This window comes from Anomaloglossus baeobatrachus, chromosome 11 (genome assembly GCF_048569485.1).
Source record: "Anomaloglossus baeobatrachus isolate aAnoBae1 chromosome 11, aAnoBae1.hap1, whole genome shotgun sequence".
NCBI classification, from domain to species: Eukaryota; Metazoa; Chordata; class Amphibia; order Anura; family Aromobatidae; genus Anomaloglossus; species Anomaloglossus baeobatrachus.
Window position 1 is genome coordinate 18,354,320 of NC_134363.1, and position 25,258 is coordinate 18,379,577.

At 44.6% G+C, this 25,258-nt stretch overlaps 1 protein-coding gene across 1 annotated transcript; it reads right to left on the minus strand.

Moving 5' to 3' along the window:
- Positions 1–6,960: 6,960 nt before the first annotated feature.
- LOC142255713 (uncharacterized) lies at positions 6,961–24,530 on the minus strand. Its single transcript, XM_075327169.1, has 5 exons — positions 24,482–24,530; positions 16,233–16,352; positions 12,119–12,265; positions 10,185–10,325; positions 6,961–7,214 (listed from the first exon to the last, which is right to left on the minus strand). Exons 1-5 carry the CDS (start codon positions 24,528–24,530, stop codon positions 6,961–6,963), a joined length of 711 nt encoding a protein of 236 aa, XP_075183284.1.
- Positions 24,531–25,258: the final 728 nt, after the last annotated feature.

A 25,258-nucleotide genomic window follows, 5' to 3' on the forward strand; every position in this document is an offset into this window, starting at 1 on the left:
AGTTGCGTAGGGACGGGGCATAAAAGATCGTCTAGTTTATAACAAATTGTGGCGTTTCCTTCCCTTGAAATCTGACTCCAATCTTTGAATGGAGTAAGTAATGTCAAGATGCATGCACACTTAATGAATAAGATGCATCTGACTCCAGCACAACACCTTATCAAGACCGGTGTGAGCTGCCGCACGGTGCCACACCTTTTGGGTTAGAGACCAACTAAGAATTTTGCTGTGACGTGTTAATGGCTTCCTAGTCTGACCAGAATGTTAAACTAAGGACCTCATGGGCAGCTTTGTAAGTTTTTGCCTAGTGGCATTAGATCAACATATCCTTTTGGAGATGTGTGGTCCATGTCTTTTCTCTACTACTCTGGGACGTTGCATGGTCTATCCCGTATTTTTTTATTTGGATTAGTGGTTCTCCTATTTGAACCAGGTATTTTTGATCTGACTAGAGTATCCCAAGCTTTCTGTCCTTTACTTTGTCCTGCTGCCCACTGTTGTGCTCAATGTTGGGTTTTGGAGGTTACCCATCATGACTCAGTGTCATCACCCCCTAAATCCTATATAAGACCCATTAAGACATACACCTGTTTCTTAGCATTGAAACTCTAATGCTTCATGTTGGTTTGCTCCATTACTTGTACTTGCTGTTTTTTCTACTTGCTTCCTTCCCTGCTGGTTTCCACTCCATCTCCATGACTGCTCCTGAGATTCCAAATAGTCCAAGACTTCGATTCCAAATATCCTCTCGGAAACTGCATTGATGCCCATGATCCATGTGCCACCGGGACCAGTGTCTTAACAGATCTCCCTTTACAGGGTGATTGTCAGTATTCCACCAGGGGGGGCGCAGAAGCCGAGTGGACACAACTCTCCCTAAAGCAGTAGTAAAGCTTACAGGGGCGCGCACACACAGAGAATGAATAGTCAGAAAGAAGAGTCAGTGCAAGGAGGTCACGTCAGAACAGGGGGTATGCGCAGGTTGTAAACCGGGGGGTAGCATGAGAGTCAGAAGCTGAGAGAGTATGTATGTAGAGAGTACGTAGGTACCAAAGCTAGAAGCAGAGCAAAGGTCAGGTAATATCAACGGAGTCAGAAGCCGGGAGATCAGTCAGAGTAGTGACCGGGACGGAGGATGGGACTGGGGTCAGGAAGACAGGGAAGACAAACAAAACACATGAGACGGAGGCCAGGGTAAGGTCAGCTGGGTAGCACGATAGATCAGGAAACTCACAAAACCAGAAGTGCACATTTTAATACAGGAGCTATCACTGGCAGCACTACCGGGGGAACCACTCCAAGATAAAGCAGCGTGAGTTCCGGAGTGAGGCACTACAGAGCAAGCCCTGCCCACCAGACTTAATCCTGCAGGAGCCAGCAGCTCTCATGACAGTGAGCCTTACAATGTTAAAGGTGATTTTTTTAGATCAATTCACTTAGTGCTGGTGGTGTGTGGTGGCCATTGCTTATGTGCTGATGTGCCTGTGTGGGGTAGTGACCCAGCGCTATGTGAGCTTTACCTTGCAGCATGGGTACTATGGGGCACCAGATCACTCCCCCTGCTGGTGCTTTTTCATTTCAACAGTGGTCATTACTCTGGAGGCAAGTGGCTCAGGGGTGCTTTTGCCTACTGGCCTGGCAGTCTTTAGAAAGACCGCATGACCCTTGGCTCATGCTAATGAGTGCCCCTACCTGTGGGCAGAGAACTACTCAGACAACACATGGTGAAGGAACCACTCTCTGGTTAGACTTCATTGGGTCACCAACAGTCAACAACAGATAGTACATTTCCAGCAAGGACACAAGATGGTGCAAGTGACAGAGTCTCAGCCTTCCATGAATTTCCAAGTATTAGAACCTCCATGACTTCGGGGTATCCAGGGCTAATTACCCAAGCCAGCAACACTTTGCTTTTGGAGGGCACCCACTGAGAGGAGATAGTGGCAATCTTAGGAAGCTGACCGAGCACAGCAAGGAATGTGGGCATCGGATTGTTTCAACCTGGGTTCTCAAAATCACTTTTGGTCTCAGTGTTGGGCAGTAAAGTAGGTTTGTAATCCTACTGCCGAATCCATAGGCTCAAGTCCTGTAGAATCACTGGGGATATCAGCAGGCCTTTTTTATATTCCTAAGCTCTTATTTCAGGCCATTGTGTCCCACATGATTGGGGGAAGATAATCATGGCTAATCTCTCATTATTTGTTAGTTCAATTGTCAACCAAAAGACACAAGGCCCCTTTACACACTGAGACTTTCAGCGATCCCACCAGCGATCCCAACCTGGCCGGGATAGCTACAAAGTCTCTGGTGAGTCTCTGGTGAGCTATCAAACAGGCCAACATGGCCAACGACGCAACAGCGATCCGGACCTGCAGAACGACCTAGCTAGTCAAACACTGGAAACGAGTGATGTGTCACAATATCTGTCAATCACTATTCTCTGTCAGTCGGTCTCTCCCTCTCGGTCTCTATTCTCTCTCTGTCGGTCCGTCACTATCTCTGTCCCTCTCTCACAGTCTGTCGGTCATTTTCCCCTCCTCTCTCATACTTACCGATCCCCGGCGCGGCGCTGCACGGCATTCACACTGCTGCGGCGGCTTTTACTATTTTGAAAAAGCCGGCCGCTCATTAAACAATCTCATATTCCCTGCTTTACCCGCCCACAGGCGCCTATGATTGGTTGCAGTGAGACATGCCCCCACGCTGAGTGACAGATGTCTCACTGCACCCAATCACAGCAGCCGGTGGGCGTGTCTATACTGTGCAGGGAAATAAATAATTAAATAATTAAAAAAAACGGCGTGCGGTCCCCCCCAATTTTAATACCAGCCAGATAAAGCCATATGGCTGAAGGCTAGTATTCTCAGGATGGGGAGATCCACGTTATGGGGAGCCCCCCAGCCTAACAATATCAGTCAGCAGCCGCCCAGAATTGCTGCATACATTATATGCGACAGTTCTGGGACTGTACCCGGCTCTTCCCGATTTGCCCTGGTGGGTTGGCAAATCGGGGTAATAAGGAGTTATTGGCAGCCCATAGCTGCCAATAGGTCCTAGATTAATCATGTCAGGCATCTCCCGGAGAAACCTTCCATGATTAATCTGTAAATTACAGTAAATAAACACACACAACTGAAAAAATCCTTTATTAGAAATAAAAAACACTAACAAATTCCCTCATCACCAATTTAATCAGACCCAAAAAGCTCTCCATGTCCGGCGTAATCCAGGATGGTCCAGCGTCACTTCCAGCTCTGCTGCATGGAGGTGGCAGGAGCTGCAGCAGACACCGCCGCTCCTGTCACCTCCACGCAGCAACTGAGGTGAGTATCGCGATCAGCTGAGCTGTCACTGAGGTTACCCGCTGTCACTGGATCCAGTAGTGGCCGTGGATAAGCTTAGTGACAGCTCAGCTGATCGCGCTACTCACCTCAGTTGCTGCATGGAGCTGACCGGAGCGGCGGTGAGTAGCGCGATCAGCTGAGCTGTCACTGAGGTTACCCGCGGCCACCGCTGCATCCACCGCTGGATCCACCGCTGGATCCAGTGTCAGCGGGTAACCTCAGCGACAGCTCAGTCGATCGCGCGGCTGTCTTCATTAGCTGCGTGGAGGTGACAGGAGCGGCGGTGTCTTCTGCTGCTCTGGTCTCCTCCATGCAGCTGAGCTGGAAGCGACGCTGGAGGTCCGTGGATTACGCCGGATATGGAGGGCTTTTTGGGGCTGATTAAATTGGTGATGAGGGAATTTGTTAGTGTTTTTTATTTCTAATAAAGGATTTTTTCGGGTGTGTGTGTTTATATACTGTAATTTACAGATTAATCATGGAAGGTTTCTCGGGGAGACGCCTGACATGATTAATCTAGGACTTACTGGCAGCTATGGGCTGCCAGAAACTCCTTATTACCCCGATTTGCCAACACACCAGGGCAAATCGGGAAGAGCCGGGTACAGTCCCAGAACTGTCGCATCTAATGTATGCGGCAATTCTGGGCGGCTGCTGACTGATATTGTTAGGCTGGGGGGCTCCCCATAACGTGGAGCTCCCCATCCTGAGAATACCAGCCTTCAGCCGTATGGCTTTATCTGGCTGGTATTGAAATTGGGGGGGGACCGCACGCCGGTTTGTTAAATTATTTAATTATTTATTTCCCTGCACAGTATAGACCCGCCCACCGGCTGCTGTGATTGGGTGCAGTGAGACACCTGTCACTCAGCGTGGGGGCGTGTCTCACTGCAACCAATCATAGGCACCTGTGGGCGGGGAAAGAAGGGAATACGAGATTGTTTAATGAGCGGCCGGCTTTTTCAAAATAGTAAAAGCCGCCACAGCAGTGTGAACGCCGTGCAGCGCCGCGCCGGGGATCGGAGATAGGTGAGTATGAGAGAGGAGGGGAAAATGACCGACAGACTGTGAGAGAGGGACAGAGATAGTGACGGACCGACAGAGAGAGAATAGAGACTGAGAGGGAGAGACCGACTGACAGAGAATAGTGATTGACAGATATTGTGACACATCACTCGTTTCCAGTGTTTTAAGTCCCCTTTATGCACTGAAACTTTCTAGCGATCATGCTGCACAGCGGTAAACAAAGGACCAAAGAATGGTCCTGAACGATTTGTAGCGATCAGCAACTTCACAGCAGGGGCCAGGTCGCTGATGTGTTTCACACACTGCAATGTCGCTGGGGAGATCGCTATTACGCCACAAAACCGGTGACTTTACAGCGATGTCGTTTGCGATGTTGCAGTGTGTAAAGCCACCTACTGACTAGTACACTGCAGGGGGCTGATGCAATCCTCAATCAGCAGGCATTCCACAAATAAGCTTACAAAATGGGCACTGGACAATCTCATAGGATACAATGGCCCATGTCCCTTGATTCACCAAACAGAAAAATATATTTGGCATAATTAAGAATAGTTCATCCCCACAAAAGTGACCAGATATTTCTTATTGACACTGAGTCATCATAGTCACTTGGTGCCGCACCATTAAGGTAAGTGATTTACTACCTTGACGTGGTAGTTGGCCTCATACAATTTGATCATAATCTTCAACTAAGAACCTCATGTTCAGATTTGTATATTTTGCCTAGCAGCATTATATTAAAGTATGATGTATGGACGTCCACATATTTTCTCTACAACAATAGTAAATCAAGATCTCATAGTTCACCCCTTCCCCCAAGCTAAATGTAGGACAATGGAGAAGAAAACCTTCAATATGTCAAGACACATTTATTTACAAGTTTGTGGGTTTTTTTGAACATTCGTATCACAACAAAAATGTCAACCCTTCCAATTGGTGGATGGGATAATTGAGCCCCCATGGGGCATGTTTCCTTTAAAAGGTATTATTGGCTTCTGTACAGTCTGTAAGGGGATCTTGCTCCTGCAAACATGGTCCCAAGTCCACCTTGCTCTATTTTACTTTCTTTAAGAACCAGTGATCCTGTTAAAATAAGTTGAACAAGAAACTTTTTTTGCAGCCACTCGAGACTGTGGGGACTGGTACACATGTCATGGCAGTAGGTTAGATAAAGAAGTCCCAGCACCTATAGTGCTTACAGAATGCTCAGAAAGAGGCACTACTTACTCAAAAAAGAGTAAATAGCAAGTTACACTGCATGAAAATGAGGACAGTTCCTGTACATATCAGATTGGTATTTGCTTTAAAAGTAGTTTTAATATGTTTAAAGGCCTACCCAGGGTGGGGTTTAGAGGCCTTTTCCTAGTGGGGTATAGAGGTCCATTCATGGTGGGGTTTAGAGGCCCATTCATGTTATACACACCCATCCAGAATGGGGTTTAGAAGCCTATCCAGGGTGGGGTATAGAGGCCTATCTAGGATAGGATATAGAAGCCCATCCATGGGTTGGTTTAGAGGCCCATCCATGGCTGAGTATAGAGGTCCATCCATGGTGGGATTTAGAGGCCCATCCATCGTGGGGTATAGACGCATATCCAAGGTGAGGTATAGAGACCTATCTAGGGTGGTGCATAGAGACCTATCCACGATGGGGTATAGAGGCCTTTCCAGGGTGGGGTAAAGAGGCCTATCCAGGGTGAGGTACAGTGGCCTATCCAGGGTGAGGTACAGTGGCCTATCCAGGGTGAGATACAGTGGCCTATCCAGGGTGACGTACAGTGGCCTATCCAGGGTGACGTACAGTGGCCTATCTAGGGTGGGGTATACAGGCTTATCCAGGGTGGGGTAGAGAGGCCTATCTAGGGTGGGGTAGAGAGGCCTATCCAGAGTGGGGTAGAGAGGCCTATTCAGGGTGGGATTTAGAGCCCCATCCAGGGTGGGGTACAGAGGTCCTTCCAGGGTGAGGTATGGAGGCCTATCCAGGGTGGGGTAGAGAGGCCTATCCAGGGTGGGGTAGAGAGGCCTATGCAGGGTGGGGTATAAAAGCCCATCCAGGATGGGTATAGAGGCCTATCCAGGGTGGGGTATAGTGGCCTATCCAGGTTGGGGTTTAGAGGCCTATCCAGGGTGGGGTATAGAGGTCCATCCAGGATGGGGCTTAGAGACCCATTCAAGGTAGGGTTTAGAGGCCTATCCAGTGTGGGGTTTTGTGGGCCCATTCTAAAATCAAAGGCAGCTTTGTCTCTGAAGCCCCGGAAAAGTAGCTGGCTTCTGATCCAGTGATCCTGCCAATCTCAGAGCTTCACAGCTGCGCTTGCAAGCTGCATAGCAAAAAGCTTGTAAGTGCACCCTCCTAAATTAGGAAACCAATCAACATGAAACTGCAGGATGTCCATCAACTTTAAAAGAGTCTCCAGTGTCCAATGGCTTTAAAAATGTAAAATGTCTCAGTTATGGAGAATGGAGATGATTTTTAATCCAAGGTAATCACACAATATTTAGCATAATACATATAAATTACTTTTCAACACTTAAGCAGCTTTTTATTTCCTAAAGTCTTAAATTAATATTCAGATGAGGGCTCTTCTCGTTACATGAGCAAAATAAAAAGGCAGAAAAACAGCAACAGTGAAACGCTGCAGCGACAAGTTCCACCGGACTTCTTTGGGGTTGTGGCAGTAGAAGACCCGACGGTTGAAGGCGTTGTGCTGTTAGCGAGACTTCCACTGGTGCACTGATATGTGATCTCCGTATAGCCTTCAGCAGACGGGTGGGATGTGTTACTTTTAATGCAATAGCCTCTTGAGGCGCAACCACGGACGAGTGATAGCGTGGTCTGGGTGCCTGAAAGGAAGGAGGGAAAAAGGATTTTATTGCAAATGTATACATGAAATATGACGAGATAGATAGATAGATAGATAGGAAAACCAGGATTGATCGCCTTCTATGTGAACAGGTGTTACATACCTGCCCATTAGCCATGTCAAGGCAACCTCATTATTTGCTGAAAGATGTAGATTTTTTAAAACACAGAAGCAGAAAGGACCCAGTTTAATGAGGTTGCCTTGACATGGCTACTGGGCAGATATGTAAAATGGCCATTTTTCATATGCCAAACATCTAAAAAAGAAATTTCATTAGATCTTTTTTGAAAGTTGAAAATGTTGGCATTTCAGTGTGCGGGTGTAACTTTTTTTTTTTTTTTTTGCTTTTCTATTGCATGAACAGATACGCACTTGTTCACATGGAGTGCTGTCAACCCTGTTTTGTTTTTTTCTTGTATTTCATATGGAACCACGTCCATTAGACTCAATATGCACCCAATGCCCCCTCCCCCATTAGCCACAGATGCTTTTATTATTTATTAGTGGGTCTATCTTTGTCCAAACATGTAGGGTTTTTTTAAAACCAAGTCAGAGGCAGTTATGTCACCACCGGAGTCCGTTCCATCGACTTCTTCTCCGATCACCGCCGTGTTCCTGCCGTGGATAGTGCTGGTGGAGAGGAGAGGAGTCGATGCCAGCGGCACTAGTGGGCGCAGTCTCCGCTCATCCACTGGTCTGGGTTTCCTGGGGATTTGCAGTGCCACTGGCTGACTGTAGGTGGCGGGTGTCTCCCGGCTGAAGTACCATCATTCAGCTACAGCCAATGGGAAGACACCACACTCTTCTTAATTCCCCTCCTGTCTGCTGACCTCTGCCAGAGATCTGAGAATTCTGGCTCCTGTTTTGTCCTGTGATATCGTGTGCTGATTACCGATTGTTTCCTGACTACCCTCCTGCCTGCTGTTTTTGTACCTCACTGCCCGATCCGGTTTTGACCTCTGCCTATTTCTGATTATGTCCTTGCCTGCCGATTCTGTCCCTATACCGCAGTTCTTGGTTTGACCCTGCCTGACGACTACTCTCTCAGACTGCAGCCTTCCACAGGTAGTGATCTCCAGGGCCCTGTGTAATTCCAAATCCCTGTATAGGGGTTAAAGGGTTTCAGGGTTCTGGGGGTCCTGTTTGGTGACTGGCTTCCCTCTAGCCTGTCCATTACAGCCCGTCTGAGTCTGTGGATCCAGGCAGGCGTTACAGGCAGAAAGGAAGAGTAGGATCCAGTATAATGAGGTTGCCTTGACGTGGCTACTGGGCAGGTATTTAAAATGGCCATTTTTCATATGCTAAACATCTCAAAAAAATTTCATTAGATCTTTTTTGAAAGCTGAATATGTTGGCATTTCAGTGTGCGATTGTAAACTTTTTGATAGATAGATAAGAAAAAAAACAGGATTGACAGCACTCCATGTGAACAGGTGCGTATCTGTTCATGACTTAGAAAATAAAAAAGAAAGATTAGACGCACACTGAAATGCCAAAATTTTCAACTTTTAAAAAAATCTAATACATTTTTTTAGATGATTAGCATATGAAAAATGTCCATTTTACATGCCTGTCCAGTAGCCACGTCAAGGCAACCTCATTACACTGGGTCCTAGTCATCCTTTCTGCCTCTGACTGGGTTTAAAAAAAAAAATCTACATGTTTGGGCATAGATAGACCCACTACTAAATAATAAAAGCACCTGTTGCTAATGGAGGAGGGGGGGATTGAATACATATTCAGTCTAATGGACATGGTTCCATATGAAATACAAAAAAAAAACTGGACTGACAGCACTCCGTATGTTCATGACATAGAAAAGCAAAAAATGGTTACAGCAGCACACTGAAATGCCCAAATTTTCAACTTTAAAAAAAAGATCTATTACTTTTTTTAGATGATTAGCACATGAAAAAGGGCCATTTTACATGCCTGCCCAGTGGCCACATCAAGGCACCCTCATTACACTGGGTCCTACTCTTCCTTTCTGCTACTGACTGGGTTTTAAAAAAAAAAAAAACTATATGTTTAGGCTGTGGCTAATAGGGGAGGGGGGATTGGGTGCATATTCAGTCTAATTGACATGGTTCCGTATGAAATACAAGAAAAAAAAAACTGGACTGACAGCACTCCATGTGAACAGGTGAGTATCTGTTTATGACATAGAAAAGGAAAAAAAAGGTTACAGCTGCCCAAAGCAATGCCAAAATTTTCAACTTTCAAAAAATATCTAATACATTTTTTTTAGATGATTGGCATATGAAAAATGGCCATTTTACATATCTGCCAGTAGCCACATCAAGGTAACCTCATTACACTGGGTCCTACTTTTCCCTTTTGCCTCCGACTAGGATTTCAAAATCTACATGTTTGGGCGAAGATAGACCCACTACTAAATATTAAAAGCACCTGTGGCTAATGGAGGAAGGGGGATTGGGTGCATATTCAGTCTAACGGACATGGTTCCTTATGAAATACAAGAAACAAAAAAAAGGAAACTGACAGCCTTGCTTGTGAACAGGTGCGTATCTGTTCATGACATAGAAAAGCAAAAAAAGGTTACAGCCACACACTGAAATGCCAAAAATTTCAACTTTCAAAAAGATGTAATACATTTTTTTTCGGATGTTTAGCATATGAAAAATGGCCATTTTACATACCTGCCCAGTAGCCATGTCAAGGCAACCTCATTGTTTGCTCAAAGATGTAGCATTTTTTAAAACCAAGTCAGAGGCAGAAAGGAAGAGTAGGACGCTGTGTATTGAGGTTGCCTTGACATGGCTACTGGGCAGGTATGTAAAATGGCCATTTTTCATATGCTAAACATCTTTTTTGAAAGTTGAAAATATTGGCATTTCAGTGTGCGGCTGTACCATTTTTCTGCTTAGATAGATATATAGATAAATAAATAGATGATAGATAGATAGAGATAGATAGATATTCTCATTACCTAGGATATACTTCGTAGACATGAGAAGACACATGGTCTCATTTCCGGTACAGTTCATATTCTGATCGGCGCCACACGCAGGACCAGCCAGAGAACACTTGGAGCAGATAATTCCATTAGACAACAAAGTTGTACTTGGTACTTTTACAAATAGGGAAGAAAACAACACAAAACAACAGAAAATGGATTAAAAAACAATTTTTGTAAGCAGTGTAGATCATATGCACATATGATGTTTACTAAGAGATCACCCAAAGGCATTGTGTAATGTCTAATTTAGGTTTCTAGACTTCAAGACAACTTGATAGAAAATGTGATAAAAAACAAACAAACTGCAAATCGCTTAATTCTACAATCATGGTGATTTCTTTACCCTTGAAAATTTCCTTCAAAGTGACAACCACTAGGTGTCTCCCTTCTGTCTACAGTGCTGACGTCTGCCTGTTGTCAAGTGTAATCCTCGTCTGAAGAGGTTATCATGGGTTACAGGATATGTGAGGTGGGTAATGGTTGGTCTCCAGGAATAGTTGAGAATGAACCGTAGCAAGAGAAATGCATGATGGGAAGTCCGAAGATGTCATCATGGTTTACAGGATATGTGTGGTGGGTCATTGTCTCTAGGAATGGTTGGGAATGGGCAATGGTAAGAGTGATGCATGATGAGAAGTCTGAAGATGTCATCATGGTCTACAGAATGTGTGGTGGGTCATTGTCTGTCTCTAGGAATGGTTGGGGTTGGACAATGGTAAGAGTGATGCATCATGAGAAGTCTGAAGATGTCATCATGGTTTACAGAATATGTGTGGTGGGTCATTGTCTGTCTCTAGGAATGGTTGGCGATGGACAATGGTAAGAGTGATGCATGATGAGAAGTCTGAAGATGTCATCATGGTTTACAGAATATGTGTGGTGGGTCGTAGTCTGTCTCTAGGAATAGTTGGGAATGGACAGTGGTAAGAGCAATGCATAATGTGAAGTCTGAAGGTGTCATCATGGTTTACAGATGTGATGGTGAAATATGGTGGGTTGTGTATCATTTTGTGTAGGTTCGTATTTTAGGCATGGTGCTCTGTCCATTCTATGTATTATTTGTCCTGTCTGCAGGGTTATAACCTCCTGCAGTGCTTCTGTCCCTTGGTTTAGGGGAGGGGACCTGGAATCCACCCAAACTCTCTGTTTACCATGGAGATTATTCAGTCTGCTTGAGAAGGAGAAGAGAGAAGCAGGAATATTCATCCTCTGCGGGAGAAGCTGCGGCTACAGGCAGCACCCCAGAGAGCCGTTGAGAAACCTCAATTTCCCTAGAAAAGAACTGCTGGAAGATTGTGACTGATCCTATGGACATTTATTCCATTACTAGACTACTTTACCCTCTGTTTGGTGGATTATTTTATGGATTTTCTGATTTGCAAGGAATAAAGGATCGTTGGATTGTTCAATCATCTCTCGCTCTGTTGATTGCGTGATATCGGAGAAGGACCCCGTGACAATTCCGTAGTCAATGCAATGCATGATAGGAAGTCTGAAGATGTCATCATGGTTTACAGGATATGTGGGGTGGGTCATGGTCTCTAGGAATTGTTGGGAATGGACAGTGGTAAGAGCAATGCATGATCGGAAGAAAGATAAAGGAAGTTCCTGCACTTATAGTGCTGACAGAATGCTGATGAAGAAGAATTACTCACTCAATAATAGTGGGTGTCTATTAGGAGAGCATCTCAATATATTAAACATTTTTGTGCACCAAAATGAGTTTTACGAGTGTTGTTGAGGTGAAGGATGGCAGGAAGATTGAGCTTCTCTACTAGCTTTCTACGAAGAACTCTTTAAGTGCTACCCTTTAAGCAACATATAGTGTCGGGTCTGTGTTGCATCCCTTTGATATGATTATGGATTTTACAATGAGCGACTTACGAACCCCTTTGTCTACCTACCTTTGGGCTTTTCTGAAGAACACGAGTCGTTGAAGCAACATGTGGTCGCGATTCTCTCCGAGGTGTTGTAGTAGGTAAATGATCCATTCACATTGCATTCACTTTGTGGAGCGCAGAATCTTTTAAACTTCTGGGAAATTTCTCCATCTACAAAAATATAGAAACACTCCAAAGTGAACTCCTTCATCTCACCAATCTGTTGAGCCTGGTGATAGTGTGGTGCCCCTGAGTATATCAGGGTGCCACAGGGTACTGCATCCTTATCCAGGGTGCAGGGCCTACCCCCCATGGTTCCAGGTCCCTAAGAAACCGGTGTCACTACTAACAACACCACAAATCCCAATCAACACCTCACATCATGACCTTTCAGACACACCAGTGGGTTGGTCTAGATGGAAAAGGGCCACCCACCTAGGGGTCAGGCAGACTGGTGGAAGGGAAGTGAATGAGTTGAGGAGTTGAGGAGAGGACAGGAGAGTAGTGAGAGCCCTCAAGGAAAGAGGGGCTGGGGAGAGTGAGCTCCCGGGGAGCTAGATCGTGGTTCGGTCACAGACAGTGATCCAGGGCCAGAGGAGTCGGGCACCGGTGGCAGTGACATTGGAAAGAGGTGCGACAGACATAGTCAAAGAGGACTGTCGGCACCAGCAAGCCCAAAAGAAACTGACCGGTACCGAGCATGACGGGGTACAGGAGCCTAGGTCAGGAGCCGGTTCAATGTCCTGAAAATTGATCTGCCGAGAAAGGAGACCTTCAGGGACCTTTCCACAGAGCTCAAAGATTGGGGGAATCAGCACCACGCGAGGGACAGGGTTTTCCAGCCAAAAGCAGCCCACTGAAGTCCCAAGTGCCAGCCCTCAAGAGCACAGCTACACTTTACCAAAGTGAGCGGGGCCCTTACAGCTTCAAGCCACAGGACCACAGAGACAACTAAATTGTGCACGGAGGTGGGCTCCAGACTATCAAGTGACACCAGTGGGAGCGGACATCTGGACGGGCTCCCCGTAGTTACTGTGGCACACAGAGAACTTTGTTTACTTGCAGCGTGCGTGTCTACTTTATAATCCTCATCCAGCAGCATGACTACCCACAGTAAGTAGTCTGATCCCCTGCACCCTGCGCTCCCAAATAATCACCAACACCCTTGAGCCCGGGGCCATCCCTACCTGTGGAGGGACTAACATCAGGCTGCCTAACTCTATCTGCCCCGGTACTGCTTACAGCAGCGGTGGTACTACGCTTACCGCAACCCAAAGGTGGCGTCACAAAATTATCACCTGGAAACACCCCCCTTTTTCACAGATCCAAGTCTCCACCAAGCCGGGTCCGGGCCTTTCGAGCCACCATGATCCTGGACCCGAGCAGCCCGACCAACACCGGGTTGGCACAATAGCACGATGTTAAGACTGTAGTATTATGAATTGGTAGCCTGATGGAGCTAAGAGGTCCCACTTCCACTTTATTTCATTGTAAATAAAGGATTGAACTTGTAGCCTGTGCTAGAGGGTACTGTAGGGGAGAATCTGGTTGTCGAAGGAATGTGAAGCAGAGGAAAATGGAAAATATGATAAGACTGAAGTCAAGGAAAATATGGTGCCGATTACAGAAGACAAACAGTAGAAGTAGCCAAAGAGCAAGAGTTGATAGATAAAGGGCAGGACTGATTAGTGACACCTTCTGGTCTGTGCATATTGTACCCCAAAATCTGCGGGGTCCAATCTGATCTTGGAGAAACATGGATTGTAGAGAGAGGCCAGTCAGTGTGAGGAACCACAAAATTAATTGTTACACATTTGTCATGAGGGTCTCTTGTCCCCGGGAGACGTTTGACACATTTGGGATCTGAATCTCACATTGCCTTGTGAGAATCTGGTTATTAAACACATTTGGTTTCTTTTGGCATAGCAAGGGTTAAGAACTCTTTCCTTGGTGGTAGCTTCTTGTTAGCTCATCTCAGCTATTACCGGTTTGTGACCACTCCCATTTCCTTTAAGCAGTCACATGTTCCTTCTTCTGATGCTGGTGACAAAAAGAGAAATCAATTTGAACTGGCAATGTTCAAGGAGGAAGCCTATTGAAGCTCTTGTAGCCTTGCCACTTGTAGCCTTGCCACTTGCAGCCTTGGTGTAAGGCTGCAGCAGTGATGTTGCTGATCTCTTGTCTCCTGCAGCCCTGGTGTTTGGCTGCAGCAGTTAGTGCATATCTTTTTGTCTAATTCCCCCTGTTTGTCTTTCTTCTCCTGTGTTTTCTTACAGTAGTACAAAGCAATCACTGATTTCGAGGAGACCAGCCAGGCAGCCAACAAAGGTACTTAAAACAGTGAAATCCTAGGTGCATTGCTCCCTGGGAAGTATGCAAATCAAAAAAGGTCTGTGGAGCCTCTGTTAGGAGTCTTGACACAGAAAATAGCCAGATATCCCTCCAAGGAGTGGCTCTTTTTAGGGCACCACCATAACCACCATATTAAGTAGCCCTTTTAGTCAACATTCAACTATCCTTTTAGTCAGAATCCAGTAGGATTCTGGCTAGGTGGGAGCAATACCTAGGCTAGGTCTTTCCTGGAGGGATATCTGGCTATTTTCTGTGTCGAGACTCCTAACCCTTTGTTTGCTGCTGGCAGTGTTTTCTCTGGCTGGTCTCCCCGAGATCAGTAATTGCTTTGTCTTGTTGGTCTACTAGGCATTGCTCCCACCTAGCTAGGATCCTACTCCACACTGATGAGGGGAAACACCCCGAAACAGCTGTCTGTGGATGGATACCTGGCCTTGGAATTTCCCTTGTCATATCTTTAAATTCGTCAAAGAGTTGGATATTGACTAAAAGGGCTACTTAATATGGTGGTTATGGTGGTCTAATAAGAGCCACTTCTTGGCTAGGTCCTTCCCGGAGGGATATCTGGCTATTTTCTGTGTAGTGACTCCTAATAGAGGCTCCATGGACCTTTTTTCATTTGCATACTTCCCAGGGAGCAATGCACCTAGGATTTCACTGTTTTTAGCGCCTTTGTTGGCTGCCGGCAGTGTATTCTCTGGCTGGTCTCCCCGAGATCAGTGATTGTTTTGTCTTGTTGGTCTACTAGGCATTGCTCCCACCTGGCCAGAATCTTAATCCACACTGATGAGGGGAAACACCCCGAAACAGCTGTCTGTGGATGGATACCTGGCCTTGGTATTTCCCTTGTCATATCTTTAAACTCGTCAAAGAGTTGGATATTGACTAAAAGGGCTACTTAATATGGTGGTTATAGTGGTCTCCTAAAAAGACCACTCCTTGGATAGGTCCTTCCCGGAGGGATATCTGGCTATTTTCTGTGTCGAGACTCCTAACAGAGGCTTCACGGACCTTTTTTGATTTTTATTACAGTAGTAGTGATGTCTAGTGTACTCACCGGCCTTCGCATTAGCCAGGGTAACTGGTGAGGAAGCTAGGGACTAGGCATGTGATGGCAGCATGGGGAAGAACCCACTTAAGAACATTTAGGCACTCAGGGTGCAGACTCAGAATAGTGGCAGGTGGTGACTTGTCTACTCTCTCCCTATCATAAGGGCCTTTCTACCATTTTCCATCCCCCATTGTAACTTCTGTGTTGCGCCATGAGCCGGGAAGAACTCCTTGTCTAAGTGTGACAACATATCTGCCAAAGAGGCCTTAAAGAACAGAGGCACTTGGTGTACAAACTGTATGGTATCTTGAAATACACCTATTATGCTCATAAATTGCTTGCTTCACTGTGGGCTATGATGAAAAAGAAGGTGTGTGCAAGTGGGGGGTATAATGAAATATTGGAGAACTTAATCCAACAACGAGATCCACTTGGGTAAAAATTAGAATGCTATTTTATATCACTAGTGGTGTGTTGTCAAGGCTTTATTATGCTGAAAACCACCCAACAATTTTATTCAAGTGGACCTCGATGGTGGATTTTTACCTAGATGCCACTTATTGCCCTCCAATATCCAGGCACAGATCCCGGGATTTCCCAGGAGTGGTACGTTAACGATCTCCCACCACAAGCCAAAATATTGTTCATCGATGGTACCTTCTGTTGTCTGGACTCTCGTCAATCTTCTATAACGAACATGATACAATTCATTAAAATAAACATTCTGTGACTTACTTTTTATAGACAACGTAGACTGAGACGCGCACACTTGGCCAACGAGGCAGCTTTCAGTGTTTGTGCTTGAACAGGAATCTGAGTTTTCTATGCTACAAGATATGCACTGCAAGCAATCACCTAAAAAGAACAAAAAGATGATACATACCCATAAACATTGGTGCATTGGTTGGACCACAGAGATTTTGTCAATGATCGGCAATGATTGATTGTCTCTAGAAGGTATGTAGAACCCGATCGGTTTTGAGGGCAATAAATGCAGTTAGGTCCAGAAATATTTGGACAGTGACACAAGTTTTGTTATTTTAGCTGTTTACAAAAACATGTTCAGAAATACAATTATATATATAATATGGGCTGAAAGTGCACACTCCCAGCTGCAATATGAGAGTTTTCACATCCAAATCGGAGAAAGGGTTTAGGAATCATAGCTCTGTAATGCATAGCCTCCTCTTTTTCAAGGGACCAAAAGTAATTGGACAAGGGACTCTAAGGGCTGCAATTAACTCTGAAGGCGTCTCCCTCGTTAACCTGTAATCAATGAAGTAGTTAAAAGGTCTGGGGTTGATTACAGGTGTGTGGTTTTGCATTTGGAAGCTGTTGCTGTGACCAGACAACATGCGGTCTAAGGAACTCTCAATTGAGGTGAAGCAGAACATCCTGAGGCTGAAAAAAAAAGAAAAAATCCATCAGAGAGATAGCAGACATGCTTGGAGTAGCAAAATCAACAGCCAGGTACATTCTGAGGAAAAAGGAATTGACTGGTGAGCTTGGGAACTCAAAAAGGCCTGGGCGTCCACGGATGACAACAGTGGTGGATGATCGCCGCATACTTTCTTTGGTGAAGAAGAACCCATTCACAACATCAACTGAAGTCCAGAACACTCTCAGTGAAGTAGGTGTATCTGTCTCTAAGTCAACAGTAAAGAGAAGACTCCATGAAAGTAAATACAAAGGGTTCACATCTAGATGCAAACCATTCATCAATTCCAAAAATAGACAGGCCAGAGTTAAATTTGCTGAAAAACACCTCATGAAGCCAGCTCAGTTCTGGAAAAGTATTCTATGGACAGATGAGACAAAGATCAACCTGTACCAGAATGATGGGAAGAAAAAGGTTTGGAGAAGAAAGGGAACGGCACATGATCCAAGGCACACCACATCCTCTGTAAAACATGGTGGAGGCAACGTGATGGCATGGGCATGCATGGCTTTCAATGGCACTGGGTCACTTGTGTTTATTGATGACATAACAGCAGACAAGAGTAGCCGGATGAATTCTGAAGTGTACCGGGATATACTTTCAGCACAGATTCAGCCAAATGCCGCAAAGTTGATCGGACGGCGCTTCATAGTACAGATGGACAATGACCCCAAGCATACAGCCAAAGCTACCCAGGAGTTCATGAGTTCAAAAAAGTGGAACATTCTGCAATGGCCAAGTCAATCACCAGATCTTAACCCAATTGAGCATGCATTTCACTTGCTCAAATCCAGGCTTAAGACGGAAAGACCCACAAACAAGCAAGACCTGAAGGCTGCGGCTGTAAAGGCCTGGCAAAGCATTAAGAAGGAGGAAACCCAGCGTTTGGTGATGTCCATGGGTTCCAGACTTAAGGCAGTGATTGCCTCCAAAGGATTCGCAACAAAATATTGAAAATAAAAATATTTTGTTTGGGTTTGGTTTATTTGTCCAATTACTTTTGACCTCCTAAAATGTGGAGTGTTTGTAAAGAAATGTGTACAATTCCTACAATTTCTATCAGATATTTTTGTTCAAACCTTCAAATTAAATGTTACAATCTGCACTTGAATTCTGTTGTAGAGGTTTCATTTCAAATCCAATGTGGTGGCATGCAGAGCCCAACTCGCGAAAATTGTGTCACTGTCCAAATATTTCTGGACCTAACTGTAGGTATTATCATCTGAGATATTTCGAGCATATATCGATTATATCCCCAAAATTGGATACAATCTCAATATTTTTCCCCAACTGTTTGGCACAATAAAGGTCACCCTTATCATGGTGCACATTTTAGCAAGGATGAACTTTTTGAGTTTCTGAGCTCACGTCATACCAGACATTCATCTCATTATTTTCTTACTGGAGTGTCAGAAGATACTGTACACAATCTGCTCATATATGGAGTACACGCAGATAACAACATAGTTCTCCATTAGAAATGTCTAGAGTAGTGTCATGGTGGGTGTGTAATGGATGGCCATGGACCATGGGAAACCCTATGCAGACCCTAGAGGTTGCTTTACACGCTGCGATATTGCTAACAATTTATCGTTGGGGTCACGGTGTTTGTGACGCACATACGGCGTCGTTAGCGACATTGCAGCGTGTAACATGTACGAGCGACCTACAACGATCGCAAAAGTGGTAAAAATCGTTGGTTTTGGAGAGGTCGTCCAAACACCAAATATCGTTGTCTGGTGAGTAACGAGGTTGTTTGTCGTTCCTGCGGCAGCACACATCGCTATGTGTGACACCGCAGAAGCGACGAACATCTCCTTACCTGTGTCCACCAGCAATGCGGAAGGAAGGAGGTGGGCGGGATGTTACGTCCCACTCATCTCCACCCCTCCGCTTCTATTGGACGGCTGCCGTGTGATGTCGCTGTGACGACGCACCACCCGCCCCCTTAGAAAGGAGGCAGATCGCCGGCCAGAGCAACGTCGCAGGGCAGGTAAGTCCGTGTGACGGGTGTTAGCGATGTTGTGCACCACGGACAGTGTTTTGCCCGTGACGCACAACCGACGGGGCTGGGTTCACTCGCTAGCAATATCGGTACCGATATCGCAGAGTGTAAAGCCTACCTTAAGTCTTGGGTCCCGGAGCTCACCCTCAAACCCAGAGGTACCCTTGAACGTAGAGAGGCCCCCAACCTGTCCCTGAAGGTAGGGAGTCTGGTCCCCAAACCTGTCCCTGACTCCTGTCCTGGCCGGGTCTTGATGACAAAGTCCACACTACACCCACCACCCAGGGGACTGACCAGGATGAAAATCCCCAAAACCCCAGGAACAATGAACATCAGACAGGGGTAAATAAAAACTCATGCACACCTAAAACCTACACCATAGTAATCAAGGGTGGACGGGAAGGGGGTAACAAAAGAAAGGTAGAAGCAACAAAAACAGACTACTTTCGAACAAACCACAATAGACAGCAAACAGCAGCAGCAAACCATGTCCTCTCTGTTCCAGGCTAGCTCCAAACTGAATTGAATAACCCACAAACTCTTCCGTATTCAGAGGGCTTATATCCAGGCTGGAAGCTTTTAACTGCTGACAGCTGAGCAGAACTGCTACTACACCAGAAGAAGAGTTAACCCTTCAAGTGCCTGAAGGAAAAAACCCGTTTAAGGTGCATGGTCTCAGATGGTAAGGAAAAATTTAGCCCTGAGCCTGTCCTAGACATATGACAAGTAGAGAACAGTTATTCACAGGACCATGGTTTTCCTGGCAATGATGATAATCCATGGCCACCGGAAAAGAGTACTGCAAACCTCATACTAACTAATACATCCTGGCGCCTCTTATGATTACTAGGTAGCAAGGCTGCGCGCCAATATAACAATGTCTTAGTAACATTCAAGTTAAAAGAGGTACCTGTGATGTCATAGCTAGTAGGAGGTGCACAGTACTCCATGGGCTATCAGTTTGACTGGGGTCCTGCAAATCATTTTTGTTAAACTCTAGTACTTAACAAGCTTTTCTTCACCCTACCACTTGTCTTTCCTCAAAGCGACCAGACAAACCAGCATGGTTGGCACAGCTCAGAATGACATGTGGTTGGCATCAGATCCCTAGGCTGCAGATCGTTCACTCATAGTCTTTAGTGACCAACCATAATGGAGAAGACCGAAAGTCAACCATCGATTACTTCATTGATGTTCTTTTGACCAATTTAATGGTGTTGATGGATATCTTTATTCTTGACTCAAACATTGCTCAGCTATTTTCTTAGTCTGCTACTGTTTACCCGACCATCGATGAATGATTTAGGCTTAGAGAATAATGCGGATACAGTACCAAGAATTCACCAAACAATGCAAATAGCTCAACCCAACTAAGTGATTTCTCCAAAGTCAACAAACAATAATACCGTTACTGCTAGGGCAATCTCAGAAATATTCACCCCTTCATGACCTGCCTCTTTAGCACTTAGTATAGGCTCTTAGGCTTTTATAACCTGTAGCCAGTGGTGTAACTTGAAGCTCATGGGCTCCAAAGCAAAAGCTCCAACAGGGCACCCAACTATTGCAAGTCTTTAATAAAACTGGTCTTTTCTTTTATGGATAAGTGACTTTTTGGGCACACTAGGCTCTAGTGTCCAGGTGCGATTGCAATCCCTGAACCTATTGCAGTTACACCTGTGCCTGAAGGAAATGCTGATGTTTCGCCAGATGCCAGCTTCTGGCAGCATTCTTGAAGAATCTTAGCCCATTCCTCATTGATAATGGCCCCCAGGTCACTAATAGTCTGAATTTTGCATTTTGTGGATACCTTGTTTAAATTCAACCAACTATTATCTATGGGGTTCAAGTCAGGGGACTTTGACGGCCACTCCAGAAACTTTTAGGACTTCATCTGAAGCCAAGATTTGGTTTACTTTGATGTATTCTTGAAATTATTGTTCTATTGGAAGGTTCAAAGTCGTCCAAGATTTTTTTCATGGAAGGCACAATGTTATATTTTTAGAATTTCCTGATACTTCATTGAATCAATATTAATGTCCATTACAGGTTCCCCTGCCAGTAAACCAAAGTGGCCCTAGACTCTCACTGAGCCACCACCATGGTTCACTCCAGGCATCAACAAGCCACCACCATGATTCACTGTAGGCATCATCAAGCCACCACCATTTTTCACTGGAGGCATTGAGGAGCCACAGCTATGGTTCATTGTAGGCATCAATGAGCCACCATCATGGTTCACTGTTAGGCATCAACAAGCCACCAACATGGTTCACTCCAGACATCAATGAGCCACCGCCATTGTTCACTGTAGGCACCGAGAGCCACCACCATGGTTCACTCTAGGCATCACTGAGCCACTGCCATTGTTCACTGTAGGCATCGAGGAGCCACCGCCATGGTTCACTGTAGGCATCACTGAGCCACTGCCATTGTTCACTGTAGGCATTGAGGAGCCACCGCCATGGTTCACTGTAGGCATCAACGAGCCACCATCATGGTTCACTGTAGGCATCAACAAGCCACCACCATGATTCACTCCAGGAATCAATGATCCACCACCATGGTTCACTGTAGGCATCACAGAGCCACTCCATGTGCATCTGTACAGGGAGTTCTTTTTAGGCTATGCTTCATGTTTGCTCCTTTAGATGTACTAATTCATAGGTCTGAAAAGTTACAATGGTTGATTTTTACAGTTCTGAGTATACTGGAGCCAGATAATTTCTTGCAGATTTGGGTCAGTAGAGTTGACGTTTTGCAGTAAAGGATAAAGAACGTCAATGTTTCATATGCTACTAATGGTGTAAACTATATCAATAGTGTCTTCTGCCACCAAACCTTGTTGCAGTTTTTTTGCAGTTAATAGACCATTTTCGACCAAATGCCCCTTCAAGTGGCAGCCGGTGACAGCTTCTTCTTTCTGCCACATCCCGGTAGTCAAGCCGGTGATCCCTTTACTTTGAACTTATTAAATATTCTTCCAACTGACCCTCAATGCTTTTGGATATTTTCAAATTCTTTTCCTTGATTGTACAAGACAATGATCTGTTTACTTGACAACTCAAGAATATTAGTGAAATGAAGGTCATTGACGATGACGAATGGGCTTAGATTCCTCAGGAACGCTGCACATAGCTGTGTCAGGCCATGCGTCATGGTTGCACAAGGTCATAACACAAAGTTTGAGTCTTTAGGAGTATCTATATCTGAGTGAACGAGGCAACTCTAAGCTATACCAGAATGAATGGGCCTCAGGATACAGGTGACACAATTTTTAAAACATTAATCAACTCGATGAAATGCACAACAACCTGTTAAATTATTATTTTCCATTTTTTTTGTGGGTGAGGAACATAGTACATGATCTTCTAACTCTACTATGACGTTCAGTTATTTGTGGTTCCCACCCACAACAATTCACATTCTGGCTACTTGTGACTTAATAGGGATGAACCCATATTCTATATTGCAGGGGTGTAATTTGAAGCCCTTATGCCCAATGGAAAATCTTCAATGGTGCCCCCAATTATCACAGGTTTTTAGTATCATTAGTCTCTCCTTAAGGACATTTTGGAACCCCTTTGGCTCTAGACTTTGGGTGTGTTTGTGTTCCCTACACCCACTATAGTTATGCCCCTTCTATCACCTATAGATCCTTTAATGAATATCCAGAACCTTGTAGAGCTCCAGCCTTGAACCTCTAAGGGAAGCTCACATCATTAAAAAAATGCCGTGTATACCTCCTCTATACTAGCTTTATGTACCCAGAAATAAAGGCAACTAGTGATGAGCGAGTACCAAACTGCTCAAGCGCTTGTTACTCTAATCGAGCAGGGATGACACTCGGATGAGCTTGATTTGAGTGAAGAGTATAATGGAAGTCAATGAGGAACTAGAGCATTTTTTGGGCAGACATTCACAGGAGGGTTGGGGGGCTGGAAAATCGTTGAAATGGATGGAAATACTGCTAAAGTGGAATGGGAACAGCATGGGGGAAGATGTCTGAACACATCTCTGACTCCCAGATCGCTGCTAGGAAGTAAATAAATAAGTGATTTTTTAAAGAATAATGAGGGGTTCCCCCTATTTTTGATCCCCAGCCAAGGTAAAGTAGACAGCTGGTGGCTGGTATCATCAGGCTTGAAAGTTGCATTGTTATTTGGCCCTTCACAGCCTAAAAATACACCCCGCAGCTGCCCCAGAAGTGGCACATCCATCAGATGTTCTTCTTGATTGCCTTGTTGTATGGCAATTGAGATATAACTTTTGAGGTTGATGTCAGCTGTGAATTGATAGCTGGCATGAAGCCCAGGGGTTAGTAATGGATAGACATCTATCAGACACCCCCATTACTAACCTAGTAAGTATAGAGCTTAAAACACACCCACTGTATTTTTTTTTTTAATTTGAATAAACATTCTCAGCCACGCCTTTATTCAGCAATTTATTAAACACCAAAAAATCGTTCAAGTTTTGATATAATCCAATTGGTGAATGAAGACTCACCCACACTTACTCATTCACCAATTTATTAATTAAAAGAAATCAGGACATTCTGACTTAATGCAATGGTGTAATGTCCCACGAAATCCATCGATTCCTACAGAGATTTGCTCTGCAAACTTTCTTAGAGCGAGGCTCCATACGCCCTTGCCGGTTATGAACATGAGAAATTCCACATCTCCCACTGACCGGCAGTGTCCTCTGGTGCCATGTTATGAGAAAGTTCGCAGACCAAAGCTCCACTGAAATAGTGTTGTGGGACATTATTCCATTGGATTATGTCAGAATTTTTAGGGTTTTTTACGCAATTAATTGGTGCACAAGGAAGTGTGGATGACTATGTATTCAAATAAACAATTTTTCCCTATTTGATTGTGGTTTTTTTTTTACTTGGGTAGAGTCAAGAAGAGTTGGGTAAAACACCAGAAGTGGAATATCTAATGGATAAGCCACTTCTGAGGTGACTGTGAGCTGCTATTTTTAGGCTTGGAGGGGCCCAATAACCATGGACCTTCGCAGCCTGATAATACCAGCCCCCAGATGTCTGCTGTACCTTGGCTATTTATCAAGAATAGGGCAGAGCCCACATTTTTTTCTATTATTTATTTAATAAATGTTAAAAAATGACTTGGGGACCCTTCTTTTTCGGATAACTCCAGACAGCTGTCTGCTTTACCGGCTCAGTTATCAAAAATAGATCGGACCCCACATCATTTTTTTTTTATTTATTCCCTATCCACATTTGTTCGCAGGGTAATTGTCCAACTCGTATCCCCATTTTGCTTCCTTTTGCAGCCCCCTAGCCCTTACTATGACCATATTAGAGATATTTTGCAGCATAGAAGGATAGAAGGTTAGGTTTCCATTGACTTATATGCCAGGTCCAAGGTCAGGTTCCTGTCCAGAACCAAATTTTTAACTAAATTCCAGCTGAACCCAGTGAACCCGAATTTCAACTTTTCTGCTCATTCCTATTAGTTAGATAGATGCAGTGTATATGTCAAATATTACAATTATCTACTGTTATAATTAACTTACCTGTTGCTGCAAATGCTGCAATAACACACAATAATACCCAGAGATACATTGTTATATACGAGCCTCACTCAACGCTGCCAATTGTATCCACTGTAACAGAAAAAAATGAGTATTTTTAGTATCTGATGCAAATCGAATTGCATTTATTACCACTATTACTTCTTCTACTGAGAACGAAGTTTGGTCCTAGGGGTTGAGGAACGAAATTAGTCCACAGTAAATTGCTCCAGAAAACAACAGGCATTTGTAGAAGAATTTATATTGTTTTGCATCCAGTGTCGGTCTTTATTGTTCCAGGTTCTGTACTCTAATTTGTGCCCAACGATGCTCAACTTTACACGTAGTGTGCGGAAAGTGTCTACTCACTCCATTTAGAGGGCCAGGATATAAAATTATTTGGGGAGGTCTGATATTTTGCTATGGCGCCTATATTTATTTTTTTTGTTATCTCTTGTATCCTCAGGCACAAATATTTTAATAATATGGTATTTAGGAATATTGAATAAGATGATGGGTGTAGTAATGGGGGCAAAGTGATGGGGGTCAAAACAACCTTTGAAGTCACTCAGAGAAGTCATCATGATGGTCTGGGCCAGACGAAGAAAGGGTTCAGTGATAAAAAGTTTGTGTTTTAAAAGTGATGGTGGTCAAAACAACCTTTGCAGTCACTTAGAGAAGTCATCATGATGGTCTGGGCCCGATAAAGAAAGGATTCAGTGATGAGATGTTTGTGTTTCAAAAGTGATGGGAGTCAAAACAACATTTGCAGTCACATAG

Bases quoted from the DNA above. Each gene is read 5' to 3' on its own strand.
- LOC142255713 (XM_075327169.1), bottom strand. From the start codon at position 24,530: ATGTATCTCTGGGTATTATTGTGTGTTATTGCAGCATTTGCAGCAACA. The intron at 10,326-12,118 runs GTAGGTAGACAA...TATTTGTAAAAG, and splicing joins TTCTTCAGAAAAGCCCAAAG to TACCAAGTACAACTTTGTTG. The intron at 7,215-10,184 runs GTAATGAGAATA...CCTTCCTTTCAG, and splicing joins GTCTACGAAGTATATCCTAG to GCACCCAGACCACGCTATCA.